At 35.6% G+C, this 19,938-nt stretch overlaps 1 protein-coding gene across 1 annotated transcript; it reads right to left on the bottom strand.

Annotated features, from left to right (window-relative positions):
- Window positions 1–1,132: 1,132 nt before the first annotated feature.
- On the bottom strand, window positions 1,133–19,907 carry LOC114351040 (putative glutathione-specific gamma-glutamylcyclotransferase 2). Its single transcript, XM_028302082.1, has 3 exons — window positions 19,359–19,907; window positions 15,291–15,326; window positions 1,133–3,053 (listed from the first exon to the last, which is right to left on the bottom strand). The coding sequence occupies exons 1-3, from the start codon at window positions 19,575–19,577 to the stop codon at window positions 2,514–2,516; spliced, it is 795 nt and encodes a 264-aa protein (XP_028157883.1). The 5' UTR covers window positions 19,578–19,907; the 3' UTR covers window positions 1,133–2,513.
- Window positions 19,908–19,938: the final 31 nt, after the last annotated feature.

Below are 19,938 nucleotides of genomic sequence, written 5' to 3' on the forward strand. Positions count from 1 at the left end.
AATAGGGGCCTACGGGGCCCGAATCCAACGGCTGTCTAACTCTAATTTTTTCGTCCATTTCATAACTACACCATGCCGTTGTTTCTTCGTGCGTGGATGTCATTGGAGAAGCTATCGTGCTATGCATATGGTGTCAAATGAGACCTAAGTATTATAAATTAGCGCTACTGGTGAGTAAAATCCGGTAAACCCGAATTGTTTTCTGTGGGTAGCTCTCCTATTCGTTCACTACTCGTATGAAGGTGTGCTGAAAACTAGTGTAAACGTTATTTTACTGAAATAAGCGCCATCTCTCGGTGCGTGGTCGAAGTTCTAGTTTAACTAAGATGTAAACGACATCGATTGCAAGGGTAATAAAATTTAACTAAGAAGTTAAATTAACTATCTTAATTCGAATCATATTTTATTAAGCAAAACAGTAGGTTTGGTGTGTTATCAGTTATGTACCATATTAGCTAATGCTTTAACATTCGTTAGAGGGCGCTGTAAGTGCTGTAACCCTGGACGTATAAAACGTCAATTATTAATTTAAACATTTTTTTAAAGCACCCTTTGACCCCTCGTGATTCGCCTGCTGTTTAGTTTTATTATGATTATTTTATTTTGTACATTACATCGAATAAATACTGTTTCTTTCTTACTTTTGTGGCTAGCTATGCTTGTGTTGCGAGTGGGTTCACCACAAAATAGGCAAGCAGCGCAGGGTTCGAACCCGCGTTCCTCGGATTTGTGTACCTATCATGAGTTTACGTTAGGTGTGCTCGCTAGCGAGTACGTCAAAAATCTCTATGAAGATTTTGTTTCTTTCTAGTAGCCGCTAGGGGCGCTGCACAACATGTCATACAATTAATGTCATTTTTTTACGCAGTCGCTAGCGAGCACACCTAACGTAAACTCATGGTAGGCACACTGACCCGACGCCGACACCATTGGGCTATTGGCGCTTTTGTTATTGTAACCTACCTACTATTTTATGTTAGTTAAAAACTTTCGTCGCATATTTTCGTTGATTTCATTATCTTTTAAAGTAAGAAGATTCATGCTCTTTGAGTTGTTATTGAAAATAATTAGGTAGATATTTTCTACTGTCAAAAATATAAGTTTTGTGGGATTTGCAGAGAAATGATAAACATTCAATTTAAAATTTGTTTTATTTTTATGTCTGTTCAGTTACATAGCCTTGCATAAAACAAATTGTCATACAAAAGTTAAACTAGTTTACAGTATATTCATACATAGTCACATTTTGATTTTTTTTATAATAAAGATAAAACACAAATCTTAGTTTATTTATTCGATTTAGGTAAGTATTTAACTTGTAGTAAATTGAGGTTATTGTTTTTTAATCTGTTACTAAGATATAATTAGGCATTAATGTTAACAAACATAACATAAAATTCGTCTAAACATAAAATAAAATCTCCTAAATCACATAACTATGATATTTGCTATATTTGTTACATAATACTTGATTCGTTATCATTTTTGGTCTACATTTTTGTGCGTATCGCTTCGGATGTATTATTTTTATCTTGTTTAGTTTACTCAAGTTGTAACATTATGGGGTACTTTTAAATTTAATAATAAAAATGTTACTAATTTTACAGTATTAGAACAAAGTATAATAGCTTACAAAGTCTGCATTAGATATGAAAATTATTTTTTGTTAAAAAATTACAATATTTTTGCACATTTTAGCGCTGTGAATGTTTATGAAATGTTCAAATTAGACACAATCACGATTAAATTTAATCATAACAATTTATGAAATTCAAAACGATAACGCGTTTCCTTTATACAAATATCCTATATATTACCTAGCTGCAATTCAAGTATTCTACACGATCAGCGATATAAAAATAGACTTTGATACGCATTTCCAAAAACAAACGAAATAACACTTTACGCTATATCCTTATAGGAAGTTCACACATCCGTCTGTCTGTTTGTCCACATTCCAAAACACGTCACATATTTTTGAAACCCCTCGAAGACAATGGGCGGCGCTCAAACAAAGAGTTCAAATATATCACAAGTTAACTCATCTATTGTAGAAAGTTGGCTCGAAGGCGCATACGCATCGAAAGTGTAAATTATCGTCTGAGCCAAAACATAATCTTTAATCTCTGAGCTCTGCTCTGTCATAACATTGGAGTTACAATAATAAAAGAAAAACAGTATTCGTATAAAGTTATAAACTTAAGCAACAAATGCATAGTCCTTATACAGAAAGAGATGCACAGAATTTTTAAAAAGTCACTTCTTAATCTGACTTACTAGGTTAATTTATCGGTGCATTTAGTTCAATCTCACTAAATATCTATTTGGAAATTGACAAACGAATACACAAAATCTTCTAAATGTTTTTCAAAGAACAAATTACATCCAAAACCTTGGGAATCGAAGAGTTTGTTCAAGAATTTATTTACGTTTGTTGAATTCCTCTCAAATAAATAGACCGTTGCTCCAAATATTCTAAAGTCCAAATGAAACCGCAATTGACCGAGACTCCATCACATATTCACGCAGCGTAGCTTCTTCTCGGGCACTCTTGAAGCGAACTGGAAGCTTGGCGTCGCTGGTTTGGCTTCTGCCTTCTCTTCTCTTCTACTCTCTCCCGCGTCACCCATAAGAGTTCGCAAGCAGACCCTCATGTCTGATGCAAACTTCCTCACCAGCCTCTCCAAAGAAAACAAATGTTCGTCCAACGCTTCAGGGATTTCTTCTCGCATGAAGTCTGCTAGCCTCAAGAGGTATTCAGCGTTGGGCCCTGAAGATCCTTGGCATTCTAGAATCTGCTTGGCTATGTCTGGTAAGGGTGCAGCGCCCAGCCAATGTCTGTTGCCCGGGACAGCTATGTATAGTACAGCATCTTTTTTGATCGTGGTTGCCGAGCTGGTGGAGTAGCTGTCTGGCTCGAATAAAGACGGTCGAGGGTGGAAGTTGACTGTGTAGACCCTGTAGCCTCCGAGTTGGCATTCTCGGGTGGAGAGGTAGGGCAGCGCCTCGTTATTTTCTCCAGCTACCAGGAACGCTTTGCCCCATGTTATGCCCTGGAACAAAAAGAAAAAAGTGTTAGATTCAAAGCAAAGTAGGAAGCATAGGTTAGAGTATCGAGCGTTTTCAAATTAGAATAACGCATGTAGTCCAGTTACAATTACCTGACCTTGTTTCTTAAGTTATACGACCCCCGATCCATATCATGAATAATTATTTGTTACCCACTTTACTTTCCATACATCATTTCAAAACGTTTTTTCAATCTAAACTCTACAGGGAAACGTACTGTCGTGACACGGATTCAGTGTTCATAATTTAAACCTTATGAACTTTGTAATTAATACTAGTTTGCGGTTTGAAGTTGGTTTAAGTTTGTTATCAATACCAGTTTACCACTTGAAGTTGGTTCAATTGGAACTGTGCTGAAAAGTATCCAGAATTATCTGTTTGCAGAAACGCGATAGATCCATAGGGTCGTTGTATCCCTTATCTTCGACTTGTTCTCGATGTGTTATTAAACAATTGTTATCCAATACTAAGATAAGTATCTGGCACACTGAATGATAGACTAGACTAAGATGAAATGAAATAAAAGTACTTATTTTTATACTTATTTAGCTATGTTTTTGTTTCGAACTTGAACTTGTTTAATTTTTTGGTTATTATAGATAAATTTCTTCAAGTTGTCTCATCTTCGGACAAGTACATTTGATGATAAACCAATTTTCTTGCGTTATCATTCCTAATTATCTGCACGTGCTTGTGTTGTTTACCAAGAAATAACATTATAGCGTGTCATGTTAACAAAGTTTATCATTTGGCTCATTTCTAATTTGTTGTTATTTTGTGGGTAGTACCTAAGTATCATTAACGTCGATCGTGGCACAATCATTTTGTATTCACCTATTACCCACTGAATAATATTGTATTGATCATGGCAAAATATTATTCAGTTATCTTTTCTGTATAGATTTTGGACTAAGCAGTCGTTCTTTAGTTTTTCTGCTTTAGTAAATAGTATGGATTTGCTAATTGTGTTCATCATGTTTTGCTTCGTGTATCTTTCCGTACTTTTTACAAATTAATGCGTTTTATTTCAATGATAAGAGCTCTGAGTCATTAGAGTTATAGGTAGGTATTAAAATGTTATTGTTATTAATTTAAAAAATATATGTAGTTCATTTAATTACTTCTATACAAGTAGGTATTGAACGAGAAGTGTGGTTAACTGATCAAGCTGTACAAATATCTGTCAATAATTACGTTATTTTCTTCACGCGTTTACATAGTAACTGCATCAACTAAAAACGAGTGGAAATTTTTAAGCGGAAAAGTATTTTCGACAATGTCATTCAGTCTTAAAAACTTTAGATAAAATGTGAAAATAGCTTATCTACAAAGATAACCGAATTAGTGTTTACTTTTGTGAAGCCTATCTACTTGTTATCTAAAGTATCTAAGATGGCAACTGAGATCAAATCGTGTTCAACAACCTATTCGCCTTAAAAAAAAAAGACTAGAAGAAAAACGATATTTATACTTTTTTAATACGCTTTTTTACTTAAAATCGCCACTGTAAATACCGAAGAAGTAGCCAGTAAGTAGGCTCTATCTTCAGTCTGTTGTTTAAAAACGTTTATTTCTGTGCGTATAATAAGCGTTTATCGTGCCTATATCAATAACGAGTCTCAAAATTTGGAATTTGATTAGTATTCCATGTTTGATTAATAGCTATTGACATAATGATATCGCTCTGACCTTGAGACCCGCAAAAATATTTTTATTTTTATCGTTATGTGCCATCTTTCCTTGCTGTTCAATAACAGCGACGCAAAAGCAATAATTTTATCAACTGGAAATCCTGTTAGCAAAAATTCAGGCTTCTGTACAACCAACCTCTCATTCTTGTTGTTGTTAACATATTTAAGCTGTCTTTGCATACGAATAACTATTATCTTCTACTATCATGTCGGTTGTAGCAACTTAGGTTTCTTGTCAAACTTGTAACAGCCGCCGTAGTAACGAAAGATAATTAAAAGCCTATGTACACTGCTGGGCCATACATGTGTATAGTACTGTATAGTGCCAGTAAAAAATTGCCCTCGAGGTCTAGTTCAGTCTGTCATCTTGAATCGGACGTACTTGTACTGATAAAAAGATCATTAGGCCTAACGTGTTTTTGAATTATTCTATGCCTATTAACCTTCTTGTTATTGAACATACAGTAGTTTTATATGACCTGGTTTCTTTATCATTTGCAGGGTGCCTACTGGTTGGATGACTGGCGTCTTTTGCGACCTTAAGTTGGCATCATTATAATTTGATATCTTTTGTAATTTAGATTTATGATTGTTATTTTTTCAATATCATCACTAAGCCTGTAGATGTCTGCTGATAAGATTCCATTATCGTCAAGTGAAAAAGGTTCATATTCCCAACATCTATTCTTCAAAACCTCGTTAAAATTTGCTTTCGTGGCGTTGTCTGGTAGTGTCACTCTCATAACAACCATTTTATAGCTATTTTTTCGTCTAGCAAGCTATTCACTAACTTAACTTGGGCGTATTATGATTTCGCGATTCAGGAATTTTCTTTTGTTTTGTCGCCAATCCTCTACTACAAACGTCGCGCGTCTATCATTTGATATAACAATAAATGACCTATTGACCGGTAACAAAAAGCTTTGTTCCACATCCTTCAGATATAGCCACAATAACGCCGTTGATCCAAGATGGCGGTGAAATAATAACAAAATACGACCATTCACGGACATTGTTATTAAACAAGCCGCGCCGTGTTATGAGAGTGGCTTGAGGAAAATAAGCTTATTAATGAGCTGCCGTCATTAATAACGATAAATATTATCGCTTTGTTTTCGTTGAACTTGTAGGCCTAAATTTTGATGATTGCTAATAATTTTATAATATTTTATCACTGTAAGACTAGGCCACCGATTTTTAGTTGGCCGATAGTTGGGCCCGATTTTAATTTGTATGAAGAATCTGCGTAGTGTGCGCACTTCCATATATGTCTGTACTGATCAATTGCCCGACTAAACTATCGGCCGACGAAAAATCGGTGGTCAGCGCCTAGGCTAAAGGCGTTACATGAAGACATTTTTCTTCTAAAGGTAAAATAATTACGTTAAGTGCCCCAATTTTACTGATCCATCGTCTTGGAACACTTGCTAAAAATAAGCGTCCTTGTCCAGGAATGGATGGTTAATGCAAACAGATTTTATGATGAGGTAGGTATTTTAAGATGATGATTGATTGATGATCTCGATGACGTCGGCAAACGTCGGCTATTTCTGTAGACAACATAACATTCGCTTTCTAGATCGCTTCGCTATGTCCCAAAGTTAAAACTAGACGATCTTTAGAAGAATTCGTTTGTGAGGGGTTGCCTTCTGGCGTCATTTCATCCCACACTCTTAGCTCAGTGCGTCATTTAACTTATAACTGTTCTCTGACGCACAACGTATAATTCAACGAATATGTAAATACGATAATATCTTTCCACGTTTAAAGAAACTAGTAACATCACCGAAACATGATGTCAGTATTTAGTAATGAACATTAAAAGTTATAGTTTATTTACTTGGGATCAGGTGATAATAATATAATTCAAGCATTATTGTTGACTAACGTCATCAAAACAATTTATTGCACATCTCTCAACTCCAGCACTGTGACTCCAGTCAATATTAATAAATTAGTTGCACATCCTTGTTACGATGACGCAATGGCTGCGTTTCATTTCTCTGGAAAAGCCTGCGCTACGTCCTGCAGTGCGAATTGAAATGAGGAAGGCCACACAGTTGGGAGTCTTTAGTAGGCGACCGCACAGCCTGTGTATGAAATCTGACTCGGCATTCGAAGGTCTATTAGGAACTTGCAAACATAATACTTGTACTTAATATTATGTGCATTTTATATCAGAAGTCATTGTTCTATTTTATCGTTAAATTTTTTCGCCTTAATCATGATCGTGACTGATGACGTTGACTTGACGTTACAGGAAGTAAAGATTGGACTGGGTATTTAATTGTTACCAAATTGGTAGACGTTGCCAATAATGACGATGTTTGCAGTGAATATGTAATAGACTTTTATAGGGTTTTTTCTTAGACTGAAATAAATGGAAACATTTGGTGTCAATATTTTAATCTAGCGAATTAGTTTAGAGCAGTTCTGTGATCTTAGACTTATGTAAAGTTGTTATTATGATCAGCTTGGTCGTCGCCGGGTGCGCTATCTCAAAGCACGCGTCGTCGTGACGTTGGGGCGTGATTATGACGAATTTCCCCGTCTGGGTTAACTATAAAAAATCACTTTACGTAAAGTTTTAAATATTATATTTATTTTTTCTTGGCCTGTGACCAAATGAGAAACTATCTGCACAATTCTTGGATTTCCTGATGATTTTTATACAGGGTGTTTCTTGTAAGGTGTCAAGCCGAAGGCAGGTGATAGGTGAGGACTAGACCTATCGATTTCACCCCCATGTATGTTTTACGATTTTTCATAGTTTAGAAGTTATCGTTAATTTTGTGATTTTTTCAAATTGTATGACCTAGTAGGCTTTAAATTTTTTTAACTTTTTTTTGGGTCGACTTTTCTCAGATTTCTTTTTTTTGACAGATTCCCTATTAATTGCAGATTTTTGAAAAAAATAATCAACTTCCTATCTTTGATGCAAGATACAAAATTTTTGCTAGAAACATAAAAAATATGCTTTAGTCCTAAGAAAGTCAAAAACATGTAACGGAATCTCCGACTTACCACATTAGTGGAGCGATTACAGAAAATAATGGCCTATTAAGTACATGTTTTTTTGTTTTATTATGAAAGTTCAGAAAACTGCGCAGTTTTTAAAATTATTTTGGACCTATGGAATTTCTTCTTTTTTTTTTAACTTTTAAGTTGAAAATTTTAGAATGTTCCGCTAATAGCATATTTTTTATGTTTCTAGCAAAAATTTTGTATCTTGCATCAAAGATAGGAAGTTGATTATTTTTTTCAAAAATCTGCAATTAATAGGGAATCTGTCAAAAAAAAGAAACTTGAGAAAAGTCGACCCGAAAAAAAGATAAAAAAATTTAAAGCCTACTGGGTCATACAATTTGAAAAAATCACAAAATTGACGATAACTTCTAAACTATGAAAAATCGTAGAACATACATAGGGGTGAAATCGATAGGTCTAGTCCTCACCTATCACCTGCCTTCGGCTTGACACCTTACAAGAAACACCCTGTATAAGATTTTCCATTTTCCAGTCGGTTTTCGCATGTTGTTTAAGATAGTGCGTAAATGTTGTAATCTTTGTGTGCTATTTCTGTCTTTTTTCCGTATACCTTCTTTGTCCTTAACTAAGTGATGTTCATCGTACTAAATCGTTCTTTCTTTCTAAATCTGCTTTTTATGGGCCTAAAACATACAATGAAACGCAACTGCAACGAAACTGCAACTTGTAGTTACTTTTGAGTTGCATCTAAGTTTCTGCCATAGATTCCGTTGAGAAACCACACATGACGCGACCATTTCAAACTGGTCATCGTGTGTTTTGGGCCTTAGTGTTCTCGTGATAACCAGTGTCTTGTATTGTACAACAAATCTAAAATATCTATTTTTGGCCAGACACATATTTTTCTAGACTTTACATTACTTGTTTTATCTAAATTACTGTCTAGAATGCCTAAATCTACTCGTAAATTATGCTGTTGATAATCTTCGTTGCGCGATAACGATATATCAAGTCCCAATAATGCGATACGGTTGACATAATCCAGTGCACTCTATTATTGTCTGTTTGAACTACGCAGTTCAGCGCCACGAGTTCAGAGCTAGGTACTTGCGATCCATTGCTTTTATTATTGTTTTACTGTAATTCGATACAGTTCCGAAGTAGGTACCTACATTTGACATTAAGGTAACAGGGGCAGGGCATGTAGTTGCAATAGGTGATTAACTGATTATATTGCAACAAAAATGCATTGTTATATGCTGGCTATTTTGAAAATATTTAACCTGATCTACAAGCAGGTGAGGCTTGAATTTCAGCTTTAGTTTGAATCGACTCGTCTTCTTGTTATTGAAAAGAACCTTCCATCCACAGAAAGATTCCATTCATATTCTGATCCAACCTCCAAAGTTAAAGATGGTTAGAATGTTTTCTCTTTTCACGAAAATGTGGTTCTTTAGTGTCCTTCTTCAGTTACTCAGTAACTTTACTTAGCGTTATTGATACAGTAATTGGATCTAAATCAATTCTCCATGTCCTTCGCGTTCGCCACAGTGCTACGCTCCCAGAGACGGCGAATGCGCGGGCGCATGATTGCATCCGCCGATTTGCGAATCGACTGGACGAGTGGCGTGATCATTTGACAATGGTATCGAATGTAATACATTATTTTATTTATTTTATTTGATAAAATTATCTACTATATAAAAATAAGTCGGGTTTTCCTTCCTGACGCTATAACTCCAGAACGCACGAACCGATTTCCACGGTTTTGCATTCGTTGGAAAGGTCTCTAGCCCCAAACTAAGCAAAACTATATGGGTATAGGTACTTACTAGACAACGGATAAACATATTTCAATACTTTTTTTGTAAATATTAAACATGGAAAACATCGATCGTGTATTTATTATCATAATAATATTATTGTGTAGAAAACCTAAAAAAATATTTGCGGATTTGATTCGGTTTAGACACGTTTTTTTCTCTGCTTCGTGCGCACATTGTGAATTTAAGTAATTTTCTTTTTCAAAGCTGTAAATTCTCTCTTAGTGTATCATTGATTTCGTATTTAAAGAGCGTAAAATCGCGAACTGCGCATTACTCGTAAAGATTCGCACGAGTCGTTCTAACGCTAATAGAATTACGACCACGTTCACGGATCCAATAATACACACGTGCGAATTATAAAACTAAATATTCTACGATTGTTATTTAATGTGGCGAGCTGCGTAAATGAGACGGAAATAGAAAAAACAGTTGTTAATTTATGCAAAACAATCTATGGACTCAAATATTTTCTTAAAATCTTGAATTAACTGGTTAGCGATTGCCTACGTTTTTCATCTACAATTCTCTAGATCGCAAATAAATTGTAAGAGCTAGCTGAAATATGGATTTACCCCAACACTGATTTTCAGTATGTCATGGTATAAGTATAGGTCGTCAATGGTCTATGTCATCGTGGTAACTTCTTCTTCTATAGGTTATCTAGAATATATCGCTTCCTAGCGATTTCAGGCGGTCGTATCGGTAGGAAGCGATCTGTTGTTTGTGCAGCTTCAATTTAGTAAAAACTAGCTGACCCGGCGAACTTCGTACCGCCTTAGCGTATAGATTTTCTTAATATTTTTTTCCGTAAGAACCATCCTTGGACTTCCACAAACATTTAAAAAAAAGAATTATCGAAATCGGTTCAGCCGTTCACACGTGATGCCGTGACAACGCGAAACGGGTTTCATTTTTATATATATAGATAAACTTTTTTAAAAACAAGCTTTTATTCTGAATTTCGAAAGTTTGTATCGCGCATGGAATTTATTCCTCTTTTTCTCTGTTTGCGCTACAAGCTTTCGAAATTCAGAATAAAAGCTTGTTTTTAAAAAAGTTTATTTTTATTATAATTTTATTTTACACTTTTTAGTTATATCTTAATCTCAGGACCCTGGACGTTATCTAACACTAAAGTGCTCGAAAAGACAAATCCAACAAACCCAAACTCGATGAGTTTCCGCCGTTTTGTTTAGGAGTTCCTATGGCCACCTCCCGACTCCATCATCAGACCAGCTCAATGGTACCATAATATTGCATTGTCATCGGACTTACACATGTATGCAAAATTTCAGCTCAATAGGAAACCGGGAAGTGGGTCAATTTTAAGTTGCAAGATTTGACGACAGACACCAGACATGTGAAAGTAATAAAAAGCTTGTAAAAATGTATTAATTTGGTATCTGTTTTGTGTTGTATACAGAAAAGTATATTCTATCTTATGCCAACTTCTAGCGTAGTGCTTATCAAGCCAAGGGCCTGTTAATGGCAGGGATTTATCATGAGTTCACTCCACTCGATTATCGCTTTATTTTAATATCTCGCTAATATTTGCTCATTACAAGCTTTATGGACGCTTTGAGCACCTATGTATAAATTACTGCGTGTGATAAAAAGTACATAAGCCATGTACTTTTTATCCTATCTAACTATTATTTGCTGCATAGGGTTTCGTTTGCTTAGAATGCTCCGAGTAGGCGGTTTTTTTTCATAAAGACTTTGAAATAAGACGTTTTAAATTGCACGTCCGTTGTGCATTTGCAAGACCGCATACTGACTGCTGGTTATTATAATTTTTAGTAATTTTGGTACTAATTTTCCTTTACTTTAACCAGCCCACAGAACTAAGGAAAACAAATAAAAAGGCCAGGGTTGTATGCCAAATCGTTTCAGCTTTGTGTTCTTGTAACTGAAATAAATTCAAAATGTGTGTCACGTAATTTCCTGTTATTTAAAAAGTACATACCTACTTTTGTGTTATAACAAATTTTAAATCATTTTTATATTATATACACGTCCGATATAAAACAAACAAAGACGTGGCCATGATTTTAATTGAGATAGAAGAACACAATGTTATTTATTGTTTTGTCATCTACATACATTTCCAAATGTTATTTATAATTTTATACATGTATCTAGTGCCTGCCAAATTCTAAATTACACACACCGGCAGATTTAGCGGAACGCAAAAAAAAGTATGAAAATAAGGAAAATTACTACTGATCTATGAAATATTTATTATACAAAATAAAGAGATAATTAAAATAAAATAAAATAACATATATTTTTTAAATATTTAGTCGTTTTTATTTAATAAAAAATCATCGAAACGAAATTTCAATTTTTCAGTTTTGAACAAAAATTAGAAATTGTGGCCAGATTAAAAATTAGGGTAGCTTATCACTATCCAAATGAATGAATTAATGATGGGTATTTCCCCCTCTTGCTCTGATGATGGTTTCCATTCATCTGAGCATGCTGCAGTTAATGATATGAAGGGTATTTTGGGGCAATGTCTGCCATTCCTCTAGTAACGCGTTTCTCAACACCACCGGTGGTATTCTGAGTTTAACACATCTTTTAAGAAAGTCCAAGACATGCTCTATAGGATTCTTGTCTAGGGATCTTGCCAGCCACTGCATCATGGGTATATCCAAATGGTTTAGATGTGCCTGTACTGAGCGAGCACTGTGAAAACGAACATTATCGTGAATTAAACTAAAGGAGTCCACAATAAATGGAGTAAATGGCACATCATGTTCTTCTAAAATGTTCCTAGTGTACCATTCAGAAGTCGTATTTCCTCCATCACCCACCACTAACTCCGTGCGAGCTCCCAAAAAAATCCTTCCCCACACCAGAATTAAGCTACCTCCATAAACCACGATATTTTCAAAATTAAGACTAAATGTTACGTTCTCTTTGTGTCTCCATATTCGCTATCTTCCATCGATCTGGTTTAAGAGAACTCTGCACTCATAAGTGAAGAGATCATGCCTCCAGTCGTTCAAGACCCAATCACGATATTCACGTGAAAAGTTCAATATGTTTTTTCGGTGCTGTGTCACAAGTTGGAGCTTTCTCGGGTATGCACGACCCTATACCAACTTCAGTAAATCTCCTGTGAACTGTGGGCTCAGTCACTCTTACTCCTCGAGTGTCTTTAAGGTTATTTCTGGCTTGAACAGCAGGTAACCGCGACTTTCTGAAAACTCGAAGTTGTAAAAAACGGTCATCCCGTCGCGAAGTACGCCTTTTTCTGACTTGAACCCTCCTCCTAACGACAGAAATGATCAATCTGTACCGTTGGTTACTGCCATGGGTGGTCGATACTGATCAACGACGTCTTACGGCAGCCGATTTGTATGCATGGCCGTTACTTCTCATTTCATCTGCCTTAATGATTTCTGACGGTGCTAAGCTGGGCATAATAAACCCTTATAAGTAACTGAATGCTTACACAACAAAATTCTCAGAAAAAAACATCTTTCACGTAAAAGAAATCCAAATTAGCAAAAGCTTCATTCAATTCAAAACACTCAACGAAACGGTTGATGGGGTAATTTAAACAAAATAATTAAAAAAATATACTGTTGGCAATTATTTTTTTCATATTTAGAATTAAATTAAAAAATAATGTCATAATTAGGCATTTTTTTCCTAAAATAATGATGATATTGATGCTTTTTTTTCCGTTCCTCTAAATCTGCCGGTGTGTGTAGATTAATAAGGTTCTTACTATTTTAGACGAATTTAATTTAACCAATAGTTTTTGTAAGCTGATAGCCATTATCAGCTTTAAGGGCTCAATTGAACCAACCGTTTTTGACATTTGGTATTGAATTAGTTCTCATTAGACAATCAGGCTACGTGCCAGTTATGTGCGGTTGGATCTAACAAATTGAGCCACCATAGATTCCGCGTCAATGGCTTAATACCGTGGTTAATAATTAATTGACCCAATTAATCAAAAAGTTTAGAGTGCAATGAGCAGAGAAGCCGAAAGAATGTCGACATTTTGACCGACTAATTAATTACCAATCAATGTGATGAAATGTCATGTTGATTAACCTACTTATCAGAACTTTACTACTGGTTTATTAAGTTCGGTTTGATATGTTACGGCTAGTTGTAGAAATTGGATAATCCGAAACGTTTCATAAGATAACGTGGAGATTTTATGGGAATCAAAGGTATCCCTTGTACACCACTGTAGCAGCTGTCAACAGAATTTCTTTTGACTTTTAATTACTTAATATTATACTTACTCATTTTTTTCGTTGACATTCTGTCACACCCTATATTCTTCCTCTTTTGCCTGTTATTTGCGTTTTGCCCTGATTTCTTATCCATTCGCTTACGTCAATTTCGCAAAAACCTTTGAGCCTTCTTCCAAGCCGAATCTAACTAGTTTCCTCATAAAAATGGTGTGCAGTGTGCACGTCATACTGCCGGTTATCCCTCGGGTTATCTGCACCGGTGCAGACTGCCTCAGAACGTGCCTATCAGCCGCTCTGGTCAAGGTTCGCTGACACAATGCAGTGATAAGGGCGGTTCACGCGCGCAGGTAATTGAAACGGTTGAATCGGATAGTTTTAGAATAAAGCATTAAAATAGGACAAAAGAATATAGTCAATATGACATACTAATTAATAAAGGTTTATACAAACTAGCTGACCTAAATGACCAAATACAAGAAAAAAACAACAAACCTATCTAAACCAGCTAATAATCAGGTTAGAACCTTGTTCGATAATTTGATTTTCGATCAATTGGTCATGATCAATATAGCGGAGGTAACCCCCTAAAGTGCAACGTTTAGGATTTGTTTTGTTCTGTTGTCTGAATAATCGGAAAATTGACAAATCATATCGCGATTTGGTATGATTATCGGGAAATACATCACTCACTATTAAAATAATAGTATTTCTGTTATTCACCTTATCTATGATGTAAATGCTTGGTTAGAGATATGAATGTAGTTTTAAAAGTTATTGACCAATTTTATGGGAATTAGTAAGCGCAAAAAGTGTTTCGTAGGTCTACTTATTGTGCGATTTGCAAGACATTTGCGGTTTTCAGCGGTAGCTGTAGGTAGCGCTAGGTATAGCGCAACATAGAATTACGGTTTGTTAAACTTTTTCTTTAAAAAACTGTACCTAATGTCAGTACATTTTTATGATATCACTGAAACATTGCACCAGCTTGAGTTCACTGACATTGACATTGCAACGTGTTTACTCTATACCTACCTATAGCTATGGAAACCTTACACATGAATCACGAGGAATACCTTAACTGGCTTAATTTTTAAATTGTATTCCGAGCAAAATATTGTTTTTGTGTTGTTGTTTACTTAATCCAAAACTATAGGTCACTAACCGATTGACTGACTGACTCAATCACTCATCACGAAATCTCAGAAACTACAAGTGCTAGGAGTCTCAAATTTTACATGGGGTTTCCTTTTAAAATTTAGGTGCTCACTAAGAACGGATTTTAAATTCCACCCCTAAGAGGGTAAAACGGGATCCACGCGTACGCAGTCGCGGGCGGCCGCTAGTATTTTATATCTCTTCCTAATTAATTCCTAACTAATTGCAGTGGTAGGTATATCGATCCCAAACCACAGTACATCAAACCCAAATAGCCCCAAATGTTGCGTAAAGCCCACAGTCGCTGAAATGTCTTTTTATAAACGACGGATACTCACTTCCTTGTCTTCTATAAGCGTCGCCACTCTGCCCGGCTGAAACAAAAATAGATTTACTTTAAAAAACTGAAATTCTTCAAAAATAAACTCGCAACAATGAACTCTTGCGCATGTAAAGTAAACGTCATGTTAAGCTTGTTTGTTTTCATTTTTGTTATTGGAACACAAATGTTGCGAATAACATTTATTAACGTTGTTATTACTATTTAAACCGATACTTAAATCTTAAAATAATCTGCATTTATCTTGAAAAGTTTTTCTTAGTATTCTACATTATTTTTATCGTACGTTTTCCTTGTTTCCCTTTTCTTTTCGTTTATTATACTTATTTTCTAATTTCAGTGCCATTATCACAGAAAATAAAAATTGAATTCTTGGCAAAACATTTCATGCGCCTATTTCTGTTTACATACTGTTCTATTTATTTTGAGTCTACTGCGCACTACGAACTATAGTGCTCATGTGATAACGGGTGAATGAACCTGTGTGAAATTAGGTTTATACGACTTAGATTCAGCGTGACAGAGTGATGGTCAAGATTACAACTGTAATTTTTGATTCACTTGCGTAAAGCAATAAAGATTATTTTTTTGATTGGTACAAGAGGACTGTAATGTTTGACGCTTATCTAAGTACAGTAGGTATTCGGTAATTATAATTACATTAATGAGTTTTTTACGAGTCCTTGACTTGATTGACAAGATGGTTATTAATCATTTAAGATGATCTAAGCCTTCAATCAACCACAAAATGTGGTTTTTCAGTTGTAACTCATGTCCATTTCTATTAAATCACTCGCGGGCATAATAATATGTTAATATTATATGTCCTCTCTATCTCAAGTGGAATTGAAACATTTTATGCTATTATTGACACGATGGCGTCGCCACGTGTAAGACATTAATCACGGTTATCAATTACTTTGCATGCCAAATTAGCTAAATGACATTTATTATAGATGCCAAGCTTTGCATGTTTGAGCCTTTATCACTTGAATGACGTCGTCTAGTGGTTGGAAAATTTGACTCTTTACAATCGAAGGTTCAATTCTCGGATGGGATATACAAATTGGAAAATAACCTAATCTGGTTTGCACACAGGCTTGGAAAAGGAATTACTTACTCATTCTGTGATTCAAAGGTCATGTCGGTCTGATTCGGTCGGACTGTGTCTGACGTCTTTGGTTATTTTTAAAAGTCTGTCACCAGATTGTGACCTAATTTAGTTTCATCCCACGCGGAGATGATTCTCTCGTTAACTTTTTTCCATTGCCTGGAACTATTCTAATATTTGCCCTTTTCGATTGTTTTCAGCGCGTGCACTTGTTTTGTTGCTGCGTTTATTATTTTGTGATAGTACCTATTTGTGATGGTCTCAAGTATCGTAATAAACAGTTGTTTCTTGACTTGTCTCTGATTAGGAAGAAGCATCGTATGTATACCGGTTCCTATTGTCGACGAAGGACGTAGGTACGCACTATAATAGGCTATTTAAAGGATGTTTGCGATTAGGTATGTCAATTGACTGTTCGATAACGCGAATTGAGGGTCTTTGTTTAATGAGAGCCAAGAAACGAGTTATCTAATAGAGGAGTCGAGTCATTTTCAGGGCTTTAACAAATTTTAACGTTTTATAATATAGCTACTTGAATCATTCTAAAAATAACGACATCGTGCACAAAAAATCTTGTGCTCTATATTGTCAACCAAAAGATTGCCTGCTGGACAATTGGACAATGGCGGGAGGTCAAGGAATTCCACAACAACCGGTCCTGCACTGCTCGCATACAGGCACTTTCCGTAACCTTAACCAGATCATCGATCCACTCAAGGTACGCTTCCGGTAGGTACGTGGTCACCAATTGACAACTTTATTTTGGCAACCGAACTGAACTGCTCAGTTCACCTATCAGTAATGAAAATTGAGTATCTGACTAGTCTCTGAAAATCAATTGTCAGTGTCATTCCCGTTGTGCTATGGAAGGTTAAGCAATAATAGGACAGTAGTGTGAAGCACGTGAAAGTGTTCTTGAGTCGACGCCAAAGATCCGGACCAAAGTCAATGCACACTGCAAATAGACTGCACGTGAACCGGATTGTTCCATTCATGACTAAAAGACGGAAAATTGTGATCACGTTCTTTGCAAGTGATTGACTTTTTGATTCACCAGTCTTCTTCTTTGCCTAGAACTTTCTCATTTTATTTGGGGTTGGTCCTCCGTATCATGCGTCTCCAGGCGGCTCGGTCCTGGGTCGTTTCTTTTTCTGGGTTGTTTTTGTTCATCACCATCATCACCACTTTCTTTACAGCCGTGATACCTATGCATTCAGTCCAAAATAAGTACCAGAGGCCAATAAGAGTGGACTAAACGTCTAACTGTAGTGTTCCCTGAAGTACCGCGTTGCACCAGTTCATTGTACTCAAAGACAAAGGATAATAAAGTACACGTAATGCTTTTATATTTGAGTAAAATGAAAAAAGATGCTTTTCACATGGCTTAGAGTCAACAAACGCACTAAAAAGAGATATCGCTGTGACAATGTATCGCCTGTCTGTGAAATCTGACGTCTTGAGCAACACGCCATGTTTGGTGACACAATCAGCATACAATGCTTGATGTGTGAATGAGATCAATGGAAAAAAGTACTTTTTTTACATGTAGACATAGGCAATTATGATGTTAAAATGAATGCCGATGAAAAACTGAAATTTAGATAATAGGATAAGAATTTCCATAAATTTCTACATTGATAATTAATTGAAAATTTATTGACAAACACTTGCAATTTTAAATAATTCGAGAAAAATAAAGAAAAACGTGATTGAAGTAATGTTAAAGCTATTATTATATCATGTTATCTACTATCACCGACATAACAAGGCCTAATTCCTGTTTATCTTTTATTTGTGGATGAATTGCAAAATCTAATGTCAGACTTTAGACAAATAAAAGGTATTTTACTGAAACTAATCTAAAGATACTTGTATGTGTTATTTATGTTTACTAAAAGAAATATCAACGAAAATTACAACAAAACAAAACAGGGTTACAGACTTTTCTTTTATCTATTGTTTTGTTAGATGAGCACGATTTTTGCGCCTTTTGTACTCAAAAGTACAACAATATTGATAATTTTGTAAAAGATAACTTATTATACCTAATTACTTAGCCTGTAATTTAGCTCAATACCGTCCGAACCTAGGTAATTCGCGTTCTTTATCTTTATTACCTAGACCTACAACTAAATAAAACTATCTTTCTGTCTTGAGTTAGGAATTCACATTTCTAGATTTGCGCAAGTGTTTTGTTTTGCATTGCGATCATTTACCTTTTTGTTTCTTTCACAGTTAATTAAATAAATACCTACCTAAGTAAAAGTCAAAGCGACGTTCACAATAGTATAAGTTTCTTTTGATTTGGCTTTTAGTTCTTTAAATTGTTAGTATTCAGGAAGGGTTTATTACTCTTTAATCAGTTGATTGAATCACTCAGAATTCTTTTGTTATTTTTTATCTTCTTTGTTACTGTAACAAAAGCGCGATTTTCGTACCAAAAGTGGTCCCAATCGTAACAGTACTTATTTTATTTACCTATTACACAACCTTGACTTGGTACAATACGTCATTTTTTAGCAGCCGGTAATAATTGGCTAATTATCAGAACGTGTTTTTGTTGTTAAATGTTACCGGGCCAATATTGCTTTATCACACACTCTGGATGTTCCTTGACTCTGCGTATGTAAGTAGGAAATTCGTGTTTATGTATTGGTAAATATTAAGTCTTTGTAAATGCTTTTAAGTTAACTAATGTATGATTATATTCATCGGGGAATAACTAATTGAAGTAGCAACCGCAACGCTGAAGATGAAAGTGAGTCGGCGGCTTGCGTCAGAAACAACAACCGAGTCAAAATTTGACCTAGTAACAATATTTCGGCAAAATTTCATCAACCTTCAACCAAAACTGTGTGCTGTACGTAAATACTACTATAAAAATATATTGTATTTTTAGTTCGAAAACACGTAGGCGAGGGGCCGGTAAAAGGGAAATATGCTTTAAATTCTTACCTTGGATTCAGTGCCGCGGTGTGTGGTATTCCCCTGCCAAAATCTCCTGGAAAACCCTTTCACGTAGCCCGTCACAGACTGCTGGTATTCGAACCCTGGGTTCCAGCACAGCGAGCCGTATCCGAAAACCCAGAAGGGTTCTTTTCTGGATACCACCTCCATCTTCTGCTCAGTCTTCCCATCTTCACAATTCCTCTCAGATTCCTTATGGCTATCCATATTTCTAAAAGCTTTCTCCAAAAAATCCTAGTAGAAAATCGCTACGCTAATACAAATGCTTAGGGAAAGAGAGAAAGCGGACGCCAGCGTCCTTATGTTATATCACAGATAATGTTTCACTTTGTTATTCTACTTGTGTCTCATGGTGGTTACTTGGAGCACGTGCACCGAGGAAACTAACTAGGAGTACAGATTGTTGAGCGAGCGGCCGCCCATCGCGCTGATAGATTCACAACTGACAGTTTTCCGCACTTGCTCACCTTTTCACTGCGTGCCACAACGTCTAAATTAAACTCCACAGTCAATTGTGAACCGTATTGCGTTGAGTTTGAACCTCAATTGAGCGCATGTCTGCGTTGCT

The sequence above is a fragment of the Ostrinia furnacalis genome, unplaced genomic scaffold (assembly GCF_004193835.3).
Source record: "Ostrinia furnacalis isolate ACB-3 unplaced genomic scaffold, ASM419383v2 OfSCF0077, whole genome shotgun sequence".
In the NCBI taxonomy this organism is placed as follows: domain Eukaryota; kingdom Metazoa; phylum Arthropoda; class Insecta; order Lepidoptera; family Crambidae; genus Ostrinia; species Ostrinia furnacalis.